At 38.3% G+C, this 24,718-nt stretch overlaps 4 protein-coding genes across 7 annotated transcripts; 3 read left to right on the top strand and 1 right to left on the bottom strand.

Annotated features, from left to right (window-relative positions):
• Window positions 1-69: 69 nt before the first annotated feature.
• On the top strand, window positions 70-7,633 carry LOC306876346 (1-phosphatidylinositol 4,5-bisphosphate phosphodiesterase delta-4-like). The gene is made up of 16 exons (XM_079427440.1): window positions 70-331; window positions 1,183-1,224; window positions 1,305-1,463; window positions 1,963-2,191; window positions 2,377-2,506; window positions 2,592-2,823; window positions 3,324-3,525; window positions 4,000-4,144; window positions 4,306-4,455; window positions 4,961-5,104; window positions 5,205-5,358; window positions 5,589-5,705; window positions 5,872-6,050; window positions 6,135-6,267; window positions 6,483-6,632; window positions 6,917-7,633. The coding sequence occupies exons 2-16, from the start codon at window positions 1,203-1,205 to the stop codon at window positions 7,003-7,005; spliced, it is 2,235 nt and encodes a 744-aa protein (XP_079283566.1). The 5' UTR covers window positions 70-331; window positions 1,183-1,202; the 3' UTR covers window positions 7,006-7,633.
• LOC306876341 (zinc finger protein 142-like) lies at window positions 7,606-14,433 on the bottom strand. 2 transcript variants are annotated; one of them, XM_079427432.1, is made up of 9 exons: window positions 14,371-14,433; window positions 14,205-14,256; window positions 13,650-13,771; window positions 13,135-13,269; window positions 12,233-13,060; window positions 11,450-11,627; window positions 8,485-11,365; window positions 8,273-8,378; window positions 7,606-8,192 (listed from the first exon to the last, which is right to left on the bottom strand). In XM_079427432.1, exons 3-9 carry the CDS (start codon window positions 13,744-13,746, stop codon window positions 7,783-7,785), a joined length of 4,635 nt encoding a protein of 1,544 aa, XP_079283558.1. In that variant the 5' UTR covers window positions 13,747-13,771; window positions 14,205-14,256; window positions 14,371-14,433; the 3' UTR covers window positions 7,606-7,782. The 2 variants fall into 2 exon arrangements, with proteins under 2 accessions (XP_079283558.1, XP_079283557.1); XM_079427431.1 differs by having other exon boundaries at window positions 14,205-14,421.
• A 5-nt stretch (window positions 14,434-14,438) lies between these two features.
• LOC306876358 (mitochondrial chaperone BCS1) lies at window positions 14,439-18,258 on the top strand. Of its 3 annotated transcripts, none has more exons than XM_079427457.1 (8): window positions 14,448-14,767; window positions 14,918-15,302; window positions 15,433-15,572; window positions 15,701-15,895; window positions 16,065-16,128; window positions 16,886-17,058; window positions 17,197-17,314; window positions 17,686-18,256. In XM_079427457.1, exons 2-8 carry the CDS (start codon window positions 14,983-14,985, stop codon window positions 17,933-17,935), a joined length of 1,260 nt encoding a protein of 419 aa, XP_079283583.1. In that variant the 5' UTR covers window positions 14,448-14,767; window positions 14,918-14,982; the 3' UTR covers window positions 17,936-18,256. The 3 variants fall into 3 exon arrangements, with proteins under 3 accessions (XP_079283582.1, XP_079283583.1, XP_079283584.1); XM_079427458.1 differs by having other exon boundaries at window positions 14,480-14,671; window positions 17,686-18,135; XM_079427456.1 differs by having other exon boundaries at window positions 14,439-15,302; window positions 17,686-18,258.
• Window positions 18,259-18,917: 659 nt separating this feature from the next.
• On the top strand, window positions 18,918-24,196 carry LOC306876356 (sterol 26-hydroxylase, mitochondrial-like). Its single transcript, XM_079427454.1, has 9 exons — window positions 18,918-19,172; window positions 19,474-19,664; window positions 19,862-20,061; window positions 21,125-21,322; window positions 21,417-21,580; window positions 21,666-21,832; window positions 23,308-23,389; window positions 23,478-23,678; window positions 23,767-24,196. Exons 1-9 carry the CDS (start codon window positions 18,933-18,935, stop codon window positions 23,899-23,901), a joined length of 1,578 nt encoding a protein of 525 aa, XP_079283580.1. The 5' UTR covers window positions 18,918-18,932; the 3' UTR covers window positions 23,902-24,196.
• Window positions 24,197-24,718: the final 522 nt, after the last annotated feature.

A 24,718-nucleotide genomic window follows, 5' to 3' on the forward strand; every position in this document is an offset into this window, starting at 1 on the left:
TTTCAAAATTTTCTGTATTTAATGTAGAATTAGTTTTTATGAAAATGATTTTTGCTATATTTTTTGCAGGAGCAAAAAAACAGACTATTGCACCTAAATAAGGCAGGATAAAAAAGGAAAAGTGGGAGTGTCTAGGGAGGAATGAGGCTGAGGCAGAGGAAGGAGTGTAAGAGGGAGGCTGGCTATGCATCACAGTGGAAGTAGCCCGGGACTGCGGCACTGTTTTCCCAGCCATTTGCATGCATCAGCCAAAGACACAGCAGAGCCCATCCTCCCCGAGCAGCTCTTTCAGCTCCACCAGATGTCAGTTCATCAGACGTCCTTTAATCTGGTGAGTTCTCTTTATCCTCTTTTTCTGTGTCACTCCTCAGTATTTGCTTTAGCTGTCTGCAGCCCTCTCCAGTCTCTATTTGCTGTGTGTTTATAACATTACTTCTTCAGCATTTACTGTTACTAGGGGCTTACATTAGAGCATAATATGGTTTTCATTTGCACTGTAACTACTGCAGTATTTTAGGATTGTGTAAATGCATTTTTTGGCTAATGGCCTCATTTAGTCTGGTAATGCTATAAAATATCCATTTATTTAATACCAAATAATGGCAGGAAAGAGCAAAATTAGATTCTACTTTATCCACTTGGGATATAACGGAACATAATGATGATGCCAGCAGAGGATTGTGTGGATCTCAGAGACATATTTAGCCATGACTCATGACTCGCCTGACTGCACCGCTTTACTTCTGCCAAAATGAACATGTTTTTCCTTTGGGGAAATTAACTAGAAAGTTGTCTCCCCATTGTAAAATAGGCTACAATGGTTATACAATCAGCCTATTTCTAGATTTTATTTAGAATGTCTGTGATTTCACTGATACAAAAGATTATGAGCTCTTGTTTCATCATAGTGCATAAGGAGTGTTGTGGAAATTCTCAATATGAATATATCTTACTAATCTTACAACAAAACTAATCTGACTTCTCTAGCATGTACAACTAAGACAACCTCCAGTTGTCAATAACATAATACAATACTACAGTACCAATTCACTATCATCCAAAACTTCCCTTCCCAAAGTACTATCACCACCTCAAACCACACATGAGCACCAGGTCTTTAGCATCGATAGACTTGATTTTTTGATGAGATGGTGATACATTAATGTTCATTTGTGTCTGCAGAAAAGGTGAACTAATAGAAAATGGAATCACCTCAAACATGCTGTAAGTCATCCTGTGTGTGTGTTTAAAATAAGTTTGGTGTTTCTGAATATTGCTGAAGGCTATTTCTCGTTCTATGGCAGGTGAACAGGGTCATCAAAACCTTGAAGCCATGAAGGCAGGCATGTTTCTGCGCAAAGTGAAGTCTCGTATGTGGAAGCGTCAGCGGCACTACAAACTTCAGGAGGACTGCAAGACTATAGCGTATAAATCCAGCTGGGCAATAAACTCTTATTCTTCCTGTAAGCTCTTATTGAGTTGATGTTTTGGTTTAAATGCTTCAGTAATCATGTTACAGTAGTTCAGGTCTAGTTATAAAAGTGTGTATAACTGATCGAAGATGGGCTAAAAATTACTGATTTATTTACGAAAATATGTATGGACTGCCAAAACAAAACATCTTATTTGTGATCAATCCATTAGCAATTGCATAGAAAATAAAGGTCTTAAAGTATCATCAATTATTGACTGTATTTCAAGGTAATTTTGAATTAAATCCAAAAGGAGTATATTAGTGGTATATGTGTGGTAAGTACTATAAGTGGGTATGTCAGGGAAATAGATCAGCCATGACAGTAGTTTACTTCCCTATGAACAATAGGAAGCATGAAGAATTAATAATAACGAAGCTTGCCTTTTCAAGCACTAGTTCACATTTTTTGAAAACTGTAAGAAGAAGTGCTCTAAACAAAAACAAAAGCTTATATTGTCTTTGTTATATTGTCTTATATTTTTTTTCAGTCTCCATCGGTGATGTGGAGGCTGTTCGTGAGGGACATCAGTCCGAGGCGCTCCTCAGTGTGGCAGATGAGTTTCCCACTGATCGCTGTTTCACTCTGGTGTTTCGTGGCCGTAGCGGAAACCTGGACCTGGTTGCTGATTCAGCAAAGGAAGCTCAGGCCTGGATTCAGGGCATCAGATCCCTCATGGAGAACATGGAGAACATGGATGAGAGCACCAAACTTGACCAGTATCCTTGTTAAAAAAAATCTTCATTTCTGCTGCTTTTGAAGTAGCTTTTCAGAACTACATGTTAAAATATTAAGAAAAAGTTAAATGGATGTTGGATGGATGGATGAATGGATAGATGCATGGAAGGATAGAAGGATGGACGGACGGACAACTTAAATTATCAACTTAAACCATTCCACTCAGATGGATCTCAGACTGGTTTTTGAAAGCAGATCTAAACAAAGATGGCAGAATTAATTTTAAGGAGGCAAAAAAATTACTGAAAATGATGAACATGGACATGAATGAAGAACATGCATGCTGTCTTTTTATGGTAATTATGAGTGGCTTATGTGATTTTGGATCCTAAATTTTCACCATGTTGTACCTCATTGCCATTTGTTGACGTTTTCTCACAGATGGCAGATAAGTCTGAGTCAGGAACCCTGGAAGATCAGGAGTTTGTGAAGTTTTATAAAATGCTTACTGAGAGAACAGAGGTGCTGGATTTATTCCAGGATTATTCCAGTGATGGACAGAGTCTATCCCAGTGTGATCTGGAGGAGTTCCTGAGAGAGGAGCAGCTAGAGGGGGAGCGCAGTTATGAACATGCCCTTCAGCTGATCGATCGCTATGAGCCTTCAGACACAGGTAATGATCCTCCATCAACAACTATACTACACTCTTCAGTTATCATTTTTGTTATATATGTATGATTATATAATTAATTCTGATACATTTTACTTATACATTTTAATGTGGTAGGCTCAATGAAATATTTAGCTGAACCTTAGCTTCTTAACTTTTGCTCTGCTTGGAGTTAGTTTAATAGTGTTTATAGCTTAATTCATTAATTTTTTTAAATGATATTTTCTTTCAAAAATAACCTTTTTTAGACTGAGCAGTAAATGGTAGACCCTTTAGGCATCATATACTCCCTGTTGAAGACCCTTGCTTCAGATATAAGAGTTGAGGGTTAAAAATTTAATTGAAAAATTATTTTATTTGCCTGTTTGGATGTTCTTTTAATAATGGAGTAGTTGAGCACTTAATCTAGATAGCTGCATGAGCAACAGTGAAGTGGTCCTTTACTCATGAGTAATGATTAAAAATTGAACAGATAAGATGTTTCATTTTGTCTTATGGTACAGCCAGAATGAATCACACGATGTCAGTCGATGGGTTCCAAATGTACCTGACGTCTCCTGAGGGATCCCTCTTCAATCCAGAGCGGCAGGACCTTTTTCAGGACATGAGCCAACCTCTCGCCCACTATTACATCTCCTCATCACACAACACTTATCTGATGGAGGACCAGCTAAAAGGACCAAGCAGCGTTGAGGCCTACATCCAGTGAGTTCTGCCTGTTCATGGTAATACAACCATGTCTCTACTTGATTTCACAGATCTTTAATGATATCTTTTGCGGAAAAGCATTGTATGAGCATGTATGTGGTAATATCTCTCATACATGTGATAATAATATTTCTGCTCAATAATAGAAATGAAAACTGCCTAGCTCTGAGATGCCCAAATAGAGCATTAGGTCCAACTATGTTTCATAAAAATTATTTTTGTAAAACTTCAAAATAATGAAACACAAATTTAAATAACAAAAACATACATTCGAAATGAAGATTGAATGTTTCATTTTTTTCCCTCCTCTTGTGGTGTGGAACAGCATGCCAAATCAAAGGTCATCACAGCCGGGCCAACTTTGGCCGGGGGTCCAGGTTTGGGCATCTCTGGCCTAGTTGAATGTGTTACGCTTTGTTCTTTGTGTTCGTGACTGTGGTTGTTTATTTGTGCTGGGTTGAACCTCTGAAGGGCACTGAAACGAGGTTGCAGGTGTGTAGAGGTGGACTGCTGGAATGGATCGAATGGGGAGCCGGTAGTTTATCATGGACACACACTGACATCTAAGATTCTCCTCAAAGACGTGATTACTACTATTGCAAATTATGCTTTCAAGGTGATCTATATTTAAAAAATCTATATTAATATCAATATCTATTCATAATGATTTACTTTGTTGTTTGCATGAAATTAATGTATATTAATATTAATTATTTGCACAGATACATAATAATCTATTTCCATATGTATTAATCTTACCATCTTTCCTACTTTTAGGCATCTGAGTATCCACTCATTTTGTCCATTGAAAACCACTGCAGCATAGAGCAACAGGAAGTCATGGCTCGATATTTCAAAGACATTCTGGGTGATATGCTACTCACAAATACAGTAGATGGAGTCTCCAGCGAACTGCCATCTCCAGAGGTGAGCTATTCAGTGCCTTATGCACTTAACTTATCTGCTCTTAATGACTTCTTTTTGAAAAACATGGATGACTGCCATGGATCTTAAAATATTATATTGTCTTATAGTCATGATACTTTCATTAACTATTAATGGTCACATATGAAGACATGAGGTTCGTATCACCTATTATAGGATATAGATTTTTTAAATATCTGTTAATAGGGATCCAAAAGTCCGAGACCAAATTGAGTTTGGTATTTTCACATTTAAATGTCGAAATTAAAAGAATGTTTGTACAATGCAAATTTTGCAACTTCTCACTTTGATTGTTATGCAGATAATATCATTTTTATTGAATTTTTTTTTTTTTTTAGAAATTAACAAAAATGTAAAATAGAAACATTTTCACTTCAGACCTAAGTGTCTATATATTTTATTTGTAAATTGTTAAAAATTCCATCTTATATAATAATATATTATTAGGAATGCCAAGCAGGTCTATTTGTTGCGTCATTTCTTTTAGGCACTTAAGAGGAAAATCCTGTTAAAAGGGAAGAAGATTGGCAACGAGTCAGAGAACCCCACAGGTGAAGTCAGCGATGAGGACGAGGCAACAGAAATGAATAAGGACAGTCCAGTAACGGAGAGTCCGCCAACAAATCGCAAGGTACAAGTGGAAATATTGAGAAACTGAGGAAAAGGCCTCTCTGTGCTTTCCGCCCCTTTGTTCAACATTGTTTTTGATCGTTTGCTTTTGCCCCCTGTAGAAATCGAAGCAAAATCTATGTAAGGAGCTCTCAGACCTAATGTTCTGTAAGAGTGTACATTTCCACAGCTTTGAGCATTCCCGCGCCTCTGCTAAGCCTTATGAGATGTCATCGTTCTCTGAGTCTAAAGCCCATAAATATTCAAAGGAAGCAGGTTAGAAATTATTTTAAAAAGGATCGTTTGGACCTCATATTATTCCAAACCGGTATGCTGTAATTTTTTTCTGTGGAACACAAAATGATTTAAGCAGCTTTTTGCTTTTTCCTTTCTATACAAAATATATATTTTTAAATGATCGAAATAGAAATTATACAATTTTGTAAGAATAATTTAAAATTTAATAAAATTTTTGTATTAGGAATTCAGATTTTTTTGTCTGTCAGGTTCAGAATTTGTGCTGCATAACATCAGGCAGCTGACAAGAGTGTATCCAAGTGGAATGAGGACGGATTCATCAAATTACTGTCCAGTAGACATGTGGAACATGGGATGCCAGATTGGTTAGTATGGTAGATATCGTATTACACACCATTTGGTCAGTAGTACAAAGAGGAAGAATGTGAGCATGGCAGACATAAAACTACTCTATGTAAAGAGGAACAGGGACACAGTTAATGTGTTGTAAAGTGGCCAGTGTATTTACTTTAATGTATTTCTGATTCATAGTGGCATTAAACTTCCAGACAGCAGGGAAGGAAATGGATCTTAATGATGGATTGTTTACTCAGAATGGCTGCAGCGGCTACATCCTAAAACCTGAGATCCTTCGCAAAAGAGAGAGACTCTTTGATCCTGAAAATCCTGAGGAACATGATGATTACCACCCTCTACATTTTTATGTTAAGGTATTGAACAATATTTGTGTTCCCTCCGCAAGTTTATTTTGAGATTTTTATTTGTTGATTCTTTCTGTTTTCATCTCTTTTTAGGTTATTAGTGGACAACAGCTCCCTAAAGTAAAGCAAAAAGACTGGTCCATTGTAGACCCCCTGGTAAGGGTGGAAATTTATGGCGTTCCTTTGGATCAAGCCAAACAGGAGACCAAATACATTGACAACAATGGTGAGGAAATGAAAATTAAATGGACTGAAGTGTTGCCAAATTACTGGAAGAGAGACATATGGAAATTGTGCATAATACAGTATGTGTTTGTAACTTTAATAATGTGGAAACACATTACCTGTTAAGATGACAAGTTTCCCTAATTTACAAACCATAGGAATCCTATTCATGTCCTGATGCTTGCAGTGATTTTTCCACTTTTTTCATCTGGACAGGGTTCAACCCACATTGGAATGAATCCTTACAGTTCACAATCCACACCCCTGAGCTGGCACTGGTGCGTTTTGTAGTTGAAGACTATGATAAAGCATCAAGGAATGACTTCATAGGGCAATACACTATACCTTTTACCTGTATTCAACCAGGTAGGCCTATTATAATATATAAGTAAAAACAACTGGGTCTTATTCAATAACCATGCAAACACAGCCTGTGTGTGAATGTTTCCACACAGAAATCCTCATTCATCAATAAGCCTGCACTTTCTCAATTTTTTTTCATTTAAGTAAAAATTTAGAACCAGTTGAAACATATTACATTACTAGTATTATTATTAGTGAATGAGACCCAGTGTTTTTAGGTCTATTCTCTAAAATCACTGAAAATGAATTTGGCTTTCTTGTAAATAACAAAAAGCTTCTTTTTACAGGATATCGTCATGTGCATCTGTTGTCCAAAGACGGAATGAGTATCCATCCATCCTCCATCTATGTTCATATCAAAATCGCAGAGCTGTAATTCTAGGTGTTCACAATGCTACTCATTTTATTTACAGTATTTAAATATTTATTAGAAAAATCTGTAAAGAAAAGGTAAAGAAAACATTTTATCTTGTGCTTTGCTTAAAAAAATACTTGAATAAATGCTGGCAATCACTTGAACAAATCAAAACTATTAATCACTAATTCTTGCATTAGAACAAAAAAGTATAGCAACTAGCATTATTTTTTAAGAGTACCTCTATAGTAGTTGCATGGTGTTAGTAGTAGTGCCTTGTTGTCGAAATAGAACTCCAAGTACAGTGCAGAAAAGCCTTTTCTGTAAAAGCTAATTTTATTTTTAGTTGCTTATCTATGCAATACTAAGTGTACTGTTAACCAAAAAAAAAAAATCTAATGCATTTTTTTGTTTGTTCGAAGGTTATACAGTCATGGCAGAATATGCATCCTTAAGGTTGTACATGATCTTAATGTAATGGAGCATGGTTAAGTGCCTTTTATAAATAACCCAAATGCAAGTGTTCGAAGTAAATGACTATATTCCCATTATGTATGTACTCGCCCAAGTAAATATTGTTTTTATCTTTAGAAAATGCCATGTAAATGAATAAACAGGAATAACAGGAATAAATATATTGTAAAAATGTTTATTCATTGTGGTTTGAATGAGGGTTATGTTTATATGTAATACTTTATATGTAATACTACATCAGATGAAGAAATGTCAATTGAAATGCATACAGAAACACAGTTACATGCCCCCCCCATTTTCTTGTCTTTCTTCCTCTTCCCTAATTCAGGTCTTTTGTGTACCCATACTAGAAACCTCTTGGTCTTTACCCACACCATCTTGGACAGGCAAGTCTTGGTGATGTCTCTGAAGGTGTTTCACTACCTGAAATTTCTGTTTGGCTCGATATGTACAGTGGAGGCAATAAAATGGCAGCTGATTGGTGTGGGACAGGTAATGATGGCGGAGACCCGCAGGCCAGCGGAACGCCCTTTGGCATATGGAGCACACATATGGTCGCTCCTCGCTGTGCTTTCTCTGGTGTGTTTTGAGGAGGAAGCGTGTCTTGAAAGCCTTTCCGCATTTCTCACATATAAAGGAACGCACGTCTCTGTGGCGTGTCTCCTGGTGGATTCGCAGTGCGTCGGCACGGTTGGTGCGGTACTCACAGTCCTCACATGCGTACGGTTTAGCGCCTGTTGGAAAGAAGGATGAACATCAAGGTGTGCAGGAACTTTACATTTAGCGCAAGACTATATAGCACATACATAGCTACCTGTATGTTTTGTCATGTGATACTTCAGCTGGTTGACCCATTTGCATTTGTAGCCACATTCTGGGCAGAGATACTTGCGTTCCTCCATGTGAATCCTCATATGATACTAAAATAAAGAGAGATAAATTGAATTGGAAGCACCAGCAGAACTGGACATCAAAAACCAAATACCCAAACCTTCAATCAATATCTTGGATAATAGCTCTTCATACCTTCAGTCTTGAAGGATCAGCACATGCATAACTGCACTTTTCACACCGGTAAGGTTTCTCTCCTGTATGGATTCGAATGTGCCAAGTGATCTTCTGTTTGTTCCTGGTGGAAAACTCACATTCAGTGCACTTAAAGAGGCAGGTTCCTCCATGCGACCGCACATGTTGGTCAAACACCACTTGGTGGGTGCAAGAGAAACCACAGACATCACACTTCAGAGATTTCTCCTCTGCTGGTCCATCTTCATGCTCATCTAACATGTGTTGGACCAGCAGGAGTCTTTTATGGGTGTTGAAGGAACAAACCAAGCATTGATGGGTGATGGATATCTTGCTTTGTTTTTCTGTACCATTTTGAGGATCTTTCGTCTTGATTTCCAAATGTTCATGCTGCATATGCGCTTTGAGAGCAGCTTGGCAGCTGCAGGTGAAGTTACACTGGGTGCAAGACAAGCTGTTCACATCTGGATGTGCTCGGTTGGAGTGCTGCCTCAGGGCAACTTCGGAGCTGAAACGTGCACTGCATTGGCTGCAATGGTAACTAAGATCACCAGTGTGGCAACTCAAGCTGTGGCGGTTGATGTCATTGAGGTTATAAGCTCTGTAGTCACAAAGTGAACAGAAGTGTGTTGCCTGTTTGTCATGTATGCGTTGATGGTGCAGTCGTAGTTTGGACGTGGTGCCGAAAGTTTGGCCACAGAGTTCACAGCTATGCCTCCCAACACCTGTGTGCATGGATTCATGGGCCTCCAAGCGGTACCGACGGATTGTGCTAAATGAACAGAAGCGGCATTGGTGAGGACGGACTCCCTCGTGCTTCACAGCAACATGCTGTATCAGGCAACGCTCTTGCTTGCAGGTGAAGGAGCAAAGATTGCACTGCAGGTTTCCGGATATTTTACCTCTAGTAACCTTCTTGTCTTTCTTGTGACCTAGGATATGATGGTTGAGAGATTTTTCCGATTTGGCAACAAATGAACACTGAGGACACTGTATTTCACCTGGTTTTAAACAGCCCTTTATCTGATGACTTGTTAGAGCTCTCTTTTGGTGGCAAAGAAAAGGACAGTTAGGACATGAGAATCGAGGGTCTTGAGATCTCTCTTCTTCTCCTGAATCTCTTTCTGAGTCATTTGCCCCATCGTCCTCCTGATCATGGTCGGAGTCACTAGGATTATCCTCTTGCTCAAACTGCTCTCCTGTTTCAGCCAGATGTACCTTATGGGTGCTTCCGCTGCATGTTGCACAATGGCGATCTATTGTGACTTTCCTAACAGATGAGAAAGGACATTTTCTGCAAGTATACCTGCCATCATCTTCAGTATACCCAGAGATCTCATCATTTACCAACTCCTCTTCTGCTAGCTTGTTTCTACTCTCGACAGTTGCCTGCCCTCCTTTAGTTGTGCTTGTCAGTGAATCAGTCTCATTTACTACAGCAGTTATGATAGGAGACAGTGAGCCTTCAGGTTCAGCTGAACCTTGTACTCTTGAATTTGTAGAATCAGTGACAGCAACAAGTTCAGGATGCATTGTGAGTGATCCTGATTTAAGAGATGCACTTTGTTCCTGTATAGACGCATCACTCCCTGAACTACCTACACAACTCCCTGATGTACCTACAGTGCTAGCAAAATCAAACTTCTTCCTGTGCCTCTGCAATGACCGGCACTTCCGGAGGTGGGTGTTCAAAGAACGTTGCTGTTTAAACTGCGTGCCACAGTCCTGACAGCGTAGTCCTGCCTTCATGACCTGGCAGGACGACTTGCAGTGGCGGATTAATGCTGCCTGCTTTTTGGTCACATAGAAGCAGCGGCTACACTGATACATATTGCCCCGTGTCTGGACGACAAGCATCTGCACCCTGCCCTCTAGTACAAGGGCTTCAGCCTGGTCTTTATCCTGTTTTCTCATGACTTGCAAACGAGTCTCAGAAGCCGAGGCCTCTACACATTTCTCCTGATGGAGACCCTCTGTGCTCCTTTCAGTTTCTGTCACCAGTGGCAGGTCTTCAGAGTCACTTTGATCTTCACAGTAAGCTTCATTGTCATCATCATCATCATCAGCAGCAGCAGCAGATGGTTGTGGGAAGTTCTGGTGGACTGTATGCAATGTGTGAGATTCAAAATCAAATGCTGTGTCATGTATATTTACTGTCTCAGCAAGTACCATTTGTGTACTACTCTGACTGGTTTGGGAAGCAAAAAGTGGGGAGCCACACTGTTCTTCATCAGTTGGATTACTTGCCTCTTCTCTCGCAGACTCAATATCAAGACTGGCCTGTTGTACTAATGTCATTTCCTCAGGTCCTCCAATGGTGGCTACTATTGCTTCATTCTCATTTACAGACAAGTCTTTTGAATCATCTATAGTCCTATTAGACTCCTTTGTATTAACTGTTTCTTCCCTATATTCTGAATTTGAAGTCTGAGGTACTGTGGTTTTGGAGAAAAAGTTGTGCGTCAAATCCGCAGAGTTTTGCTCTTTTTCTTTCTCTGCATATTTCTCAAGCCATCCCACATCTCCAGGCACATATCCATGGGATTTCTTTTTGTGCAGGAAGAGGCTGGTGTTGCTAAATGTGGTGTAGCGGCAGAGTGCGCAGCGGAACACGCGTGTCCGAGTGTGCCTGCAGTTCTCGTGGCTATGCAGGGCTTGCCGGTACTTTGTTGCGTAAGGGCAAAACTTGCACTGGTAAACAGGAGGTTGTGGATCTGCATTTGTGGAGTGCTTGAGCTGCATATGGCTGCGCAGTTCAGTCTTTCTCTTGCAGGAGTATGCACACACCTCACAGATCAAGGATTTTTCCTGGTGACGGAGTTTATGGCTGTTCAGCTGGTCGATGCGATGGCAACGATATGGACACTGATTACATTTGTACCTGAGAAAGAAGAGAGGCAGATCAGTAAACGGAAATATTTCTTTTTATTAACATATTTATTTCAATTTCAGTCGAGGTGCATACCTTAGATCTCCTGCATGTTTACGCATGTGGACACTAAGGTAGTGTTTCCATTTAGTAACATATCCACATTCGGAGCACATGTGCTGTTTGTCATTAGAGTGTGTCAGCATGTGCTTTGAAAGGTATGTCTCATCACGACATCTGAAGTCACATAGTGTACATTTGTGGGGCTTTTCACCTGTAAATACAAAATTTGTATCCACCTATCAATGGTCAATGAGTAATTCTGAAGGAATAGTTAATTCAAAAACCAAAATTTTTTCATCATTTACTCTTGTTTAAATCCCTATATAATTTTCTTTACTCTGTGAAATGCAAACAAAGATGTCCAACCTGCTCTTTTCCAAAGAATAAAAACAGATGGTGATTTATACTTAAGGACAAAAAACAAAAGTAATCATAAAAGTAGTCCCAGTAGATTTATTCCTATACAGTATTTCAAGTTTTCTACAGCTAAACTATAGCTTTGTGCAAACTCTATGAAATTTGAGAGTTACAGCAGAGGGGAAGATACTGTACCTAAATTTTATTTGGTTTCTCACACAAAGCTATTGTATTATTTCACAATACTTGGAATATACCACACATGTTGTATGGACTACTTTGTTGTTTTTGAGAAGATTTTAAGAGACTTATAAACCAATCATGATCCAATTTTGAATTTTTTCATGAAATAATACAGGGCTGAAATAACAAGACTGAAAAAATAGTGACAAATGTTCATTTTTGAGTGAATACCTATAAACACTTATAATAACTAAGTAGAACAACTGAATATCTTACCAGTATGCATCAGTATGTGTCTTTTCAGGACCCTTTTGTGAGCTGTTACAAAGCTGCACTGTGAGCAGTGGTGTGTTTTCTCACTGGCATGAAAGTGACCAACATGTTGATCGAACTCTACAGGGTTGAGAGTTGAGAAAGGGCAGAAGCTACAGTTCAGTTCTTGATTCCCTGGATGTCCTTGTCTTTTGTGCTGCTGAAAAAGGCTCTTATTGGAGCATGAGAAGTCGCAATGGGGGCAGTGATAAGCCTGATGTGTGCGGAAATGTTTCTCCATGTCTTCTAGGCTCCCGAAGAAGGCGCCACAGGCGTGATGACGGCACTCTACGGCCTCAACTTGGTGAGCATCTAACACATGCTTTTGAAGCTGCTTCTTTTCTGTACACTGAAATGAGCAGTCTTTATGGAAGCAAAGCAAAGGCTGTCCATTTTGTGTCTTATTGTGGGACTTCATATGGCTCTTTAATGCCTGACTCTGACTGAAAGTCTTGTGGCAAGTTGGGCACTTGAACAGCTCTCCATTGAGAGCATCATCTTCTTGATGCCCATGCACGGCGTCAAGGTGTCGTCGCAGAGAGTTACGTTCCACCGCTCCATACTCGCATAGATGACAGCGGTGCAGTTTCTGTCCCGTCTCTCTCAGCATGTGGATGCGTAGCTTACTCTTGCTGGTGAAGTAGTGTTTGCAGGTTGGACATTGCAGACTGGGGTCGGGAAAGTGAATGCGCATGTGTTCTATCAAATGGGAGCGTGTCTTGAAGCAGCGTCTGCATTCAGAGCAGATGTGGGTGCGAAACATGTGTTCGGAGCCCTCTGCAACATGTCCAACTAAACAGAAAGATGCCATAAGTCAGACCTGGGATTACAATTATATTACATATTTTGACATTTATTACATTTACCTTTAGATAAAGGCTTTTCTTGGGTAATGGTAGTACATTTTTTCCCCTTTTTTGTTGATGCTTTCAATTTTTTGGTTACACTTTTCTTGCTTCTAGGTTGCACAGCCATATCCGTCCCCTTCGACTGAGACAAAGCTATAACAAAAAGAAAATAATACACTTTTTATTATCTGTAAACTGTCAAAGCTCTAAAACAAGACAAATTCATGCAATATATAAGTGGGATAATATTGTCAACATCACAAAATAAACTCTTTCAAAGATCACCCTGTCTTGGTTTATTTTGCAGTAAAGACTGACTGATTGTGCATTATATTTATATACAAATAAACAAACATAAAGCATTAATCTGAGTTGTAATTATTTAAGGAGGAGGCACAGATATGAGATATGTGAATCTAGCAACTGACCAATTGAAATCAAATATTCCAGAGACCCATGCATGCCAAAGGCCTATGCCTTACTGAAATATATAATTAATAAAACGTGATTTTATAAGTATTGTTGTACTTTACCTTCTGGTCTACCTGCTATATTATTTTCCACATGCTCGAGTTGCTCTGCATCACATCCAGGCTCTTGTTGGTCCATGCTTGGGTCAAACTCGTTCATCAGTCAGTGAGGGATAAAATCAACTCTAGAGAGGGGTAAAACTCTATTACAGCATCAGGACCATTAAATGTCTCCGTTTCCCACTGTTCTGCATCACCAGTGAGATCAAAATGTGATTTACTGACTTCTGGATTACCAGATTTGAGATTGAAAGAGCTGATTTATCAGTGTTTTGTCTGTTAACATAAAGCAATTAATCCAGTGCGTTAAATGTTATGTGAACTTGTTTTGTTGGACAAAATGTGTTTTTATTAAACAAATTTTGGACCTCCTGCGCGGACGTTCGTGTTTCATTTGCTCTGTTAAACATACAAACAACGCATCCTCAAGAAGCAGCAGATATGTTCAATTAAAGCAAGCTACGCGAATATATTCTTCATCAAGAGACGAATAAACGTGATAACGCATGCATTATGTTTATACACATTATTTATGACTTAAATTTTATAAGAAATTACCTTCACTTTTGTGGATGGAAACCAACTAAGCGGCGTCATTTCTAGAATTCTTCTGTTCAAAGAGGAAATTGAATTCTGACATCATAATTTAGTACACATATTGGAGAATAATCTATTTTAAAATACACAAAATCTACAGAGAGTTATTTATAAGAATAACAGTTACCTAAAAGTGTCATAACGCGTCTGCGTCGTAAACAGTCACGACGGAACTATTAATGTGAAACACAACTCACACACGGAACTATTTTCCTGAACAACGGAAACAACACTGAGGTCGCCATGTGATTTCATTTGAGTGAATCGGTTCTTTTGAACAGTTCGCCTGAAATAACTGGTTCAAAATAAAGCGAATTTAATGCAGGATTGATTTGTGAATTGGTTCAACCGAGTCATGGAGAAGATTCGACTCACCCAAAATAACGATTTGTTCAATCATCTATGAGAGACAACGCTGGGTTGAAAGGGTCTGCTTTATTGCATCTTATTCGCGTATTTTGTGTTTTTTTTAAGCAAACAGAAAGAATGTTGTTTGTAAAATGCGGTGTGATATTTCCTCTGCCGTAAGTAACTTATAGAGAGTTTTTAAATCTGCATTTATTTAAATAAAAGGACACCTGATCAGTGACAGCTTGCTATAATGTTTTATCAGTCTCAAGGCTCTCATCAAAATTGAAATGAAAATGGTTTCACTTCCTCTGCTGTGAATGTAGGCTGCAAATGAAGGGACAAAAAAGCTTTTCCTGACTGAATAAGAGATCCTGAAAACACCTTCATCATGACCCTGTCAGATTTTATTGGAGCCCTAAAGGACAACCCTTACTTTGGGGCAGGATTTGGACTAGTTGGTATTGGCACAGCACTTGCAGTTGCCAGAAAAGGGGCACAGGTCGGCATGATCTTCTTCAGAAGAAATTACATGATCACGCTGGAGGTCCCAAGCAGAGACAAAAGTTATCACTGGCTCTTAAGCTGGATCACTAAACATGCCAAACACACCCAGCATCTGAGTGTTGAGACCTCATACATGCAGCATGAGAGCGGACGAGTCCATACACAGTTTGACTTCCATCCAAGTCCAGGCAACCACATCATTTGGTACGATCAGAATACATTGTGATGTTACTTTGGGCAGTTTACATTCAATGTGCTGCTGATTTGACTTTCTCTCAGAGATCAATCCAGCACATAGTTATTCATGTCTCTGACTGAGGCTTTGTGTTTTCAGGTATGGCAGGAAGTGGATCAGAGTGGAGAGGACCAGAGAAAAGCAGATGGTGGACTTGCACACTGGAACGCCCTGGGAGTCCGTCACCTTCACTGCTCTGGGCAGAGACCGGCAAATATTCTTCAACATACTTCAAGAAGGTATGAGCATCTAGATTCATTTTTCCCTCATTCGGCAGTGTTGTGTCAGCACCTGCTGTGAATTTCCCATCAGCTGAATTCTTCAAAAATATGTCGCAGCCTTAATGATTGATTCTGTGTCCGAGCAGCTCGTGAACTTGCTTTAAAGCAGGAAGAGGGCCGAACTGTGATGTACACTGCACTTGGAGCAGAGTGGAGGCCGTTTGGGTTTCCAAGGCGAAGACGACCTCTGTCTTCAGTAGTGCTGGAGAATGGTGTGGCGGAGAGGATTGTGGATGATGTAAAGGAGTTCACTGGCAATCCTACGTGGTACACTGACAGAGGTGAAAAAAGCATTTTTCATACTTGCATATATTAGGAAAAAAATGCCTGTGCACCTCTAATGTAATGTGAAATATTTTAATAATAAATAAAAGTGTTGCTTTTTTTGTTTGTTTTATGTTTAGATTAATTTCTTTGTTCCAATGTTGTTGATAAATATGTTGCAATCAGGCATTCCATATAGGAGGGGATATCTGCTGTATGGACCCCCAGGCTGTGGAAAGAGCAGCTTCATGTAAGCACAGTTGCTTTGTTTATAGTAGATTTTACTATGAATAATAGTGTCTGATAAAGTATACAGAGTGTAGATTGGTGCAGACAAAGTCACAAGTTGCAACAATGTGAATATAAATATCAGAGGATCGAATGATATTCTTATATTCTATTTCAAATAAATGCTATTCTTTTGAAATGTCTATTCATCAAAGGATCCTTTTGACAAAAACAAAAATTAAAATTAAGCAGCACAACTGTTTTCAACATTGATAGTAATAATAAATGTTTCTTGAGGACCAAATCATCACATTAGTATGATTTCTAAAGGGTCGTGTCATGTGACACTGAAGGCTGGAGTAATGGCTGCTGAAAATCAGCTTTGCCATCACAGAGATAACTTACAATTACAATAGGAAACAGTTGTTTTAAATTGTAATAATAATTCACCATATTACTATTATTACTGTTTTTATTTTGGATCAAATAAGTGAAGCCTTGGTGAGCATAAGAGACTTCTTTAAAAATATTACAAATCTTAGAGACCCCAAAGTTATGAACAGTACTACATATATCTATAATATTATGTATATATGTGCGTATTTATTGATTCTAATAATCTGTTACTAGACAAAATGCAATAGTATATGTTGCTAATTTTATACTGCCATGAAAGAACCTTTTTTTTTTTTAATGGTATAAAATGACTTCAAGAAAGCAATCAGTTAAATGTACAATTTGGAGTGCCAAGTACTATTACATTTCTGGTTGTATTTCAGAACTGCGTTAGCAGGCGAGCTGGGTTACAGCATCTGTCTGATGAGTCTCAGTGACCGCAGCCTGTCTGATGATCGCCTCAACCACCTGCTGAGTGTCGCTCCACAGCAAAGCATCATTCTGCTAGAGGACGTGGATGCAGCCTTCGTCAGCCGGGAGATGCTGCCCACAGAGAGTATGTGTCACAGACTGTTGTGCTTCTGAATTCTCACTGTCTGTTTGGAATATGATGTAAATACAACCACATGCGATTAATAAATATGATAATAGATTGGTCTCTAGCCATGGCATTAACAGCCACGTGTTCTCACAGATCCACTGGCCTATCAGGGCATGGGAAGACTCACTTTCAGTGGACTTCTGAATGCTCTGGATGGAGTGGCATCTTCAGAGGCCCGAATTGTGTTCATGACAACTAATTTCATTGAGAGGTAAAGCGCAATACTGCAGCTTGTTCATTGTGCATTACTTTTTTGTTTTGATGTATGTTGAAATGTAAAATCCTTATCGTCTTGCCCTTTTGCCTCAATTAACACAACGAAGATTAGTGGTAATAAACGTTTGTTTTAAAGTTCAAGATGGCGATAAGCAGATTTTAGCAGATAATTGAATCGAAATGTGTATTATCTTTTATATTTAACATATAAAATCAATATAATCTATATATAATACATAAAATATGTATATTTTATATATTTTAGTAAGTACCCAATAGTCATGAACACCTGTGTTTTCCTTATTATAACATGGTATTTTTTTTTTTTTCTCCCCTTTCTCTTTTTTTCTCCTCCGTGTGCTAAAGACTTGATCCGGCTCTTATCCGACCTGGCCGTGTTGATCTGAAGCAGTATGTGGGCTACTGCTCTCACTGGCAGCTGACTCAGATGTTCCGGAGGTTTTACCCTCAGGAGTCTGCAGCTGAGGCTGAGCGGTTCGCCGAGCAAGCACTGAAAGCACACACAGAACTCAGCGCCGCTCAGGTGCAAGGACACTTCATGCTCTACAAGACAGACCCGGCTGGCTCCATCAAAAACATTGCAGAGATGGAGTGAAGCCTATACAGACAATACAGACTTTTGTATGATGCAGACTGAGCGACAGGCGAGTGATAAACAGAATTAATGAATCAGTCTTTGAAATTTGTACCTGGATGAAGGCTTTTTACACACTGGTGTAATAAAATCCTTAATAAAATAAAATTCTTCTGTTGTTACTGTTATTGCAACAACAGATGCACTATTTATTATGCACTAATTGTCTTTCTCATTGTTTACAGTCATGTTTCATTTGCAGAAATGACCAGTATATTATGGTTCTCCTGAGATTTGCTTTGTGTATATTGAATCATATCCAGTAAAAGTGGGAAATAACATTTACATTTTTTTGTTGTTCATAACATCAATATTGTATACATTATCTAACCTTTTTAGGTTATTGAAAGAAAAACATGTACTAAACAGCAAATTTATTTCAATGAAAACAGCCATTGTAAACACAGGTGTGTGATTCTGAAAAGGTTCAAAACCTTTTGTTTGCACTATGCCCTGTAGGAATTGGAAGAAAGGTGAAATTTAAAGGGATAGTTCGCCTAAAATGAAAATTGCCATTGTTTCCCCAGCTTTAATGTAATTCCAAACCTGCTTGACCTTATTTATTTGATTTAACACATAAGGAGAAATTTAGCAGAATGTTCACACTATTGTTTTCCAAAACAGTATGAGGACAGGGATAGCTGTGGTCAACATTCACTTTCATTGAAAAAAAGCAGCTTTTGTGTTCCACAGAGGAAAGAAAAAGGTTTGGAATGACATGAGGGTGAGTAAATTATGACATTTTCAAAGTGGAGACAATTTTCCAGTTGATGGCAATAATCTTACAGTATCATTATGTGTATGATAATGGTGTTTCACCTTTAAAAACAAATCCACACATAGTATTAAATTACAGCAGATAGTGAAGGGTTAACTAGAGAGGCTTTGCCCCACCTCCCTCTCCCTCCCATGTGAAACAGTATCGGTGTTTTGCCTCACTCTTCTCCCTGCTTCCATAATGGCTGTTCGTCTTGCAGTGAGCTCTGCAGAAAGAAGGGTCGCATTCAGTTTTCTGAGGCCCGTGACAGTGGCCACAGACGTCAGGAGAGGGGCAGTGGGTAATGCTGCTGCTTCTGTCACTGTCCAGGGCAGCCACGGCAAGCTCAAGACTGTGGCTGACCTCCCAGAGATCAATACCTCTACAATGATGTACAGACTGGTCTTTAAACGGTACCGGAATCGTATGCATGAGCTGCAGGTACAGAGAGATTCCACAGTTATAGTTGGTTTATCATGTGACTGTAAATGATTTATGTCTTTCTTTATGTATTCAGACTGTCACTGTTGTTACCTTTAAGGACATTGCATAGCAAGGAAACAACTCTCTTGTATAATTGAACACTTTTAAGTAATTCAGTGTATTAGTTGTGATCTCTGTCTGATGTTTATTTGTTGCTCTGATACTATTTAGAGATACAATGCAATTTATCTCAAAATCAACCAGATATTTCTTCACTAGCACATTGTCTTTGTTCTTCACTTGTTTTTCATCTCTACAGTTATATGAAAAACAGCTTTATGGCCCTTTGTACAAAGTGAATGCTGGAAACTTCCAATCCATCTCAGTAAACAGTGTGGACTTACTGGAGGAACTCCTTAGAAAAGATGAGAAGTTTCCTTCCAGAGGAGACATGACTTTGTGGACAGAGTACCGTGACATGAAAGGCATCGGCTATGGCCCTTTCACAGAGTAAAAATATTTGACACAATTATTCTGTATCTGTAACATAGGTTTGTTTTGTAACACATTGTGTAAGTCTATTCATGTCTGGAGATTTGATAAGGCCAAAGTGCATTTGGTTTATGTAGTTGTGTGATGTTATATAAACTTATGAAGTTGTGCTGTTTATTGTTGTCGTTCTGAAAAGATCATACATTCTTCAACAGAGAAGGAGAAAAATGGTACAAACTGCGGAAAGTGTTGAACAAACGCATGCTGCATCCAAAGGACTCTGTTCAGTATGGAGATGTGGTCAATTCAGTGGTCACAGACTTCATCAAACGCATTTACTATCTGCGGGAGATGAGCCCCACTGGTGATCGGGTCTCTAACTTGACCAATGAGCTTTATCGCTTTTCCCTTGAAGGTATTACCTTTCCATAAGCACTTGAAATGATATCAAATCAGACAACAGAACATACAACTTGCTTACAGATTCACAAGGGTGGAACTGATTTGTCACAATGCCCGAAATAGATGTTGCCATGTTCCCATGAGGATGATTAGAAGCCAGCCTGACACTACTATATGAATTAATTGCTTATAAAAAAACATGTATCACTGTTTGTATCAACATTTATAAATATAAAGTTCAAAGGTATGGCATCTATTTGGAATATAATGTTACAAATCTTTGTAACATTAGAAATGTCGGTCACACTTTGTTTTAAGGTCCAGTTCTCACTATTAACAAACCATTAAATACGACATTTGCCTCAATAAACCCCTAATTAGCTGATTATTAATCGTTAGTTGGTAGTTGTTAAGTTTAGGTATTGGGTAGGATTAGGGATGTAGAATATGGTCATGCAGAATATATGCTTAATAAGTACTAATAAATAATACAATATGTTTATAATAGGCCTGCTAATAAGCAACTACTTAATAGTGAGAATTGGTCCCTATACTAAAGTGTTACCTAAATGTCTTTAGTGTCACTTTTGATCAATTTAATGGATCCTTGCTGAATAGAAGTATTAATTTGTTTCAACATAATCTTTCTGACCATAAATATTCATAATACAGCTTGTCCTTGTGGGGATTATTGTTTTTACTAAACATTTGCATACATATTAAAATACTATGGATATATTATAGAGGTTTTTTTAAACATAAAATATTTTAGAGTATTGAAAGTTTTATTAAGTTATTTCATTGACAATCTTCACTAAGTGGCATCTTTTTATCATTCTATATGATCCCTGAAAAATGCATCAAAAACAGTGATCAGCCATACAACAAAAATCATAGATTTTACCATGGCTAAAATCATGACTATCCATCCATTTTATGAAACAAATTATTGTCTTTATATTATTATTACAATTAATGTGCATGCCAATTTATCACATGTGCCAACCAATTTTTAACACATTTTCCATTCACCCACAAAAATTGTGAAGTTCTTGACTAATATTTTTCTCATTCAGGGATCTCATCCATTCTGTTTGAGACACGCATTGGCTGCCTGGAAAAAGAGATTCCTGCCGAGACACAAGATTTCATTAATTCTATTGCACAAATGTTCACCTACAGCATGCCTGTGGTGTTCCTTCCAAACTGGACACGCAATTACTTGCCATTTTGGCAGTGGTACATTAATGGCTGGGAAGGCATATTCAAATTTGGTAAGCTTGTTGGTTAACACATCTTCTTCAGATAGACTATAAGAGATACAGGCATGTTTGCCATTTGGTGATGTATTGTACTTATGGATTATAGCCAGAAAAATGATTGACATGAAGATGGAGGCCATTCAGAAGCGTGTGGATGCTAATCAGGAGGTTGCTGGGGAGTATCTCACCTACCTGCTTTCCAATGTAATGATGAGCAGTAAAGACGTTTATGGAAGTATTTCTGAGCTGCTGTTGGCTGGAGTGGACACAGTAAGAGACATTTAATGTATCTTTGACTGTTTAAACAAAATATTTACAAGTTTTTAAATTATATATGTTTCTCTTCATGTTCTAGACCTCCAACACTATGTTGTGGGCGCTGTATCTCCTCTCAAGAGATCCAGAAGCTCAAGAGGCTCTGTATCAGGATGTAACCAGAGTCTTGAAGTGTGACAGAATCCCAACAGCACAGGAAGTTAACAGCATGCCTTATCTCAAAGCTGTCATCAAGGAAGCATTAAGGTTAATATATTAAATGTTTAAGAAGTCAAAATAACATTTGACACATACTATAAATTTGCCATATACTATACACTACTGGTGAAATGTTTGGAATAAGTAAAAAGCCTTTTAAAAGAAGTCTAATGCTCACCAAGGCTGCATTTATTTGACTTTTTTAATACAGTAAAAACAATAATGTTGTGAAATATTACTCCAATTTAAAAATAAGTGTTCTAGTTGAATATATTTTAAAATGTAATTTATTCGTTTAATAGCAAAGCTGAATTTCCAGCAGCCATTACTCCAGTCTTCAGTGTCACATGATCCTTCAAATATCATAATAATTTTCTGATTTGGTGCTCAAGAAACTTTTTTTAAAATTATTTTTAATATTAAAAACAGTTGTGCAGTGGGGGGGGGGGGGGGGGGCTGCAAAACACTACCACTTAAAAATTTGGGGTGAGCAAGATAAAAAAGAATAAATACTTTTATTTAAAATTGAGCTCAAGCAGCTCCTGACGTGAAGAGGCAATCGAGCTGTCTGCAACCTGACTGGTTGCAGACAGCTGGAGAGACAATTCTCTGAAGACAATCTTCTGGGAATTCAAACACTTCACAACAATTATGGAAATATGGGTCATTCATTGTTCCACACTGCTGTAGCCCAATTCAAAGCAGCCAGCCATGGATTGGTGGGGACTGTGCTTGAGAGGGCAGGGTTAGCTGCCTGCGGAGCTAACTGGTGGTGCTGACGGGACTGGCGCAGGTGAAGATGTTGTAGCATGTTTATTAGCTCCTCTGTTAGGGATGTTAATTGATTGAGCTGCTGTTGTTGTGCTGCTAATATGCTTGCTTGAGCAGAGACTTCATTAGTCAGCTGAAAAAGCGCCACTGGATTCGCGGATGGTGATGTCTTCTGTAACGAAGGGACAACAGAGTTGGAATCCATTTGTGGCTTTATTAAAAGCAGCAGCAGAAATACAAACAGGATAGGGGTTGTCAATCAGTTCCAGCCAGGTACAGGGATCATGGGAAAAAAGTCCAGGACGGAAAAAAGTCAATACTCAGGTGAGGGAACCCTCTGGTGGTGAGTGGGAGAAACCATGGAGGCTAAATTCATGACGCAAAGAATCTTGAGAAAATATATTATTGTTTCCACAAAAATATTAAGAGGCAAAAACTTTTGATAATAAGACCCATTATTATTAGTTGACATTAACGGATAATAAATAAACACCAATTTAGAATGATGTCTGATGGATGGAGACTGGAGTGTTAAATGAATGCTAAAAATTAAACTTAAAAATACATTTTAAAATATATTTGAATTTGAATATATATTTGTGTGTGTATGTATGTGTATATATATATATATATATATATATATATATATATATAGACTTTTTTCAAAAACATTTAAAAAAATCGTAATTATTCTAAACTTTTGGCTGGTAGTGTATAATTGCGTATTATAATCTCTGTAATTTCATGTGCAGGATGTACCCTGTGGTGCCCATGAATTCTCGTCTTATTGCAGAAAATGATGTTGTCATTGGTGGACACTTTTTCCCTAAAAAGGTAAACTGTCTCCACATTGTTAGAATGAAAAAAGGGTTGCCAGTTCAGAAATTGGTGTCACTAAATCAGCTGTTTTTTTTAAAAACAGACAACATTCACTATGTGCCACTATGCAATGAGCCATGATGAAAAAGTCTTCCCAGAGCCACGAAAGTTCAAACCTGATCGTTGGCTCAGAGATGGCAGAACGAGACCCAACCCATTTGGGTCAATCCCATTTGGCTTTGGAGTCAGAGGCTGTGTTGGCCGTCGCATTGCTGAACTTGAGATGCATCTGGCTTTGGCAAGGGTAAGGGGTTTTAAACTTGTTCCAGATAGTTATATTACATCGTAAATTTTGCTTTTTATTGTATTTTAATTGTATCTTTTCATTCCAGCTAATCAAGTTGTTTGAAATCCGACCGGACCCAACTGTAGGTGAGGTTAGGGCACTCACTCGTGGAGTGCTTGTGCCAGACAGACAGATGAACTTCCACTTTGTGGAGCGACAGGAGACATCTTCTGAACCATAGCTAAGGAATACCACCGTTTCAGCAAGATATAAGCTCCCTGTGTACATACAGTATATGAAAATTATCAGATAGTGTGAATCATGTGAATGTCAACTATTTTACCTCTGTCTGGATATATTTCTATTGTGCTTTGGGATATGCAGTATAAAGGACCCTGCATTACACTATGAAAAAATATTTTTCCCTCTCAGTTTTGTATATCTCTTGCCATTAAATTGTTGTTGTGAATTGTATTTCATTATGCTGATATATTAATTTATTAAATGAACTTCAAAATCAATAAAAAAATTTAATTAATCCAGAGTCTCTGTTTTTGTTATTGTTCAGTATTATTGGAAGGGGAATTGTAAATATAACTGATCACTATAACAGATAAATATAATAGAAATTAAACAAATGGAAATATAAAGCATATTAAATGACTAATTTATCACATTTCACAAATGCTCACACACACATACATTGTTTTACATGTTTTATGTGGACATTCCATAGATGTAATGGTTTTTAAACTGTACAAACTGTATTCTATCCCTTTACCCTAACCCAAGGTTGTCTAATCCTGCTCCTGGAGGGCCACTGTCCTGCAGAGTTTAGCTCGAACCCCAATTAAACACACCTGAATCAGTTAATCAAGGTCTTACTAAATATATTAGAAACTTCCAGGCAGGTGTGTTGAGGCATGTTGGAGCTAAACTCTGCAGGACAGTGACCCTCCAGGACCGAGTTTGGACACCCCTCGGGCCACCCCTGGCCATACTTAAATGGCCAGCCTGCAGTCCAGATCTTTCACCCATAGAAAACATTTGGCGCATCA

Source organism: Barbus barbus (assembly GCF_936440315.1).
Source record: "Barbus barbus genome assembly, chromosome: 10".
Taxonomy (NCBI): Eukaryota; Metazoa; Chordata; class Actinopteri; order Cypriniformes; family Cyprinidae; genus Barbus; species Barbus barbus.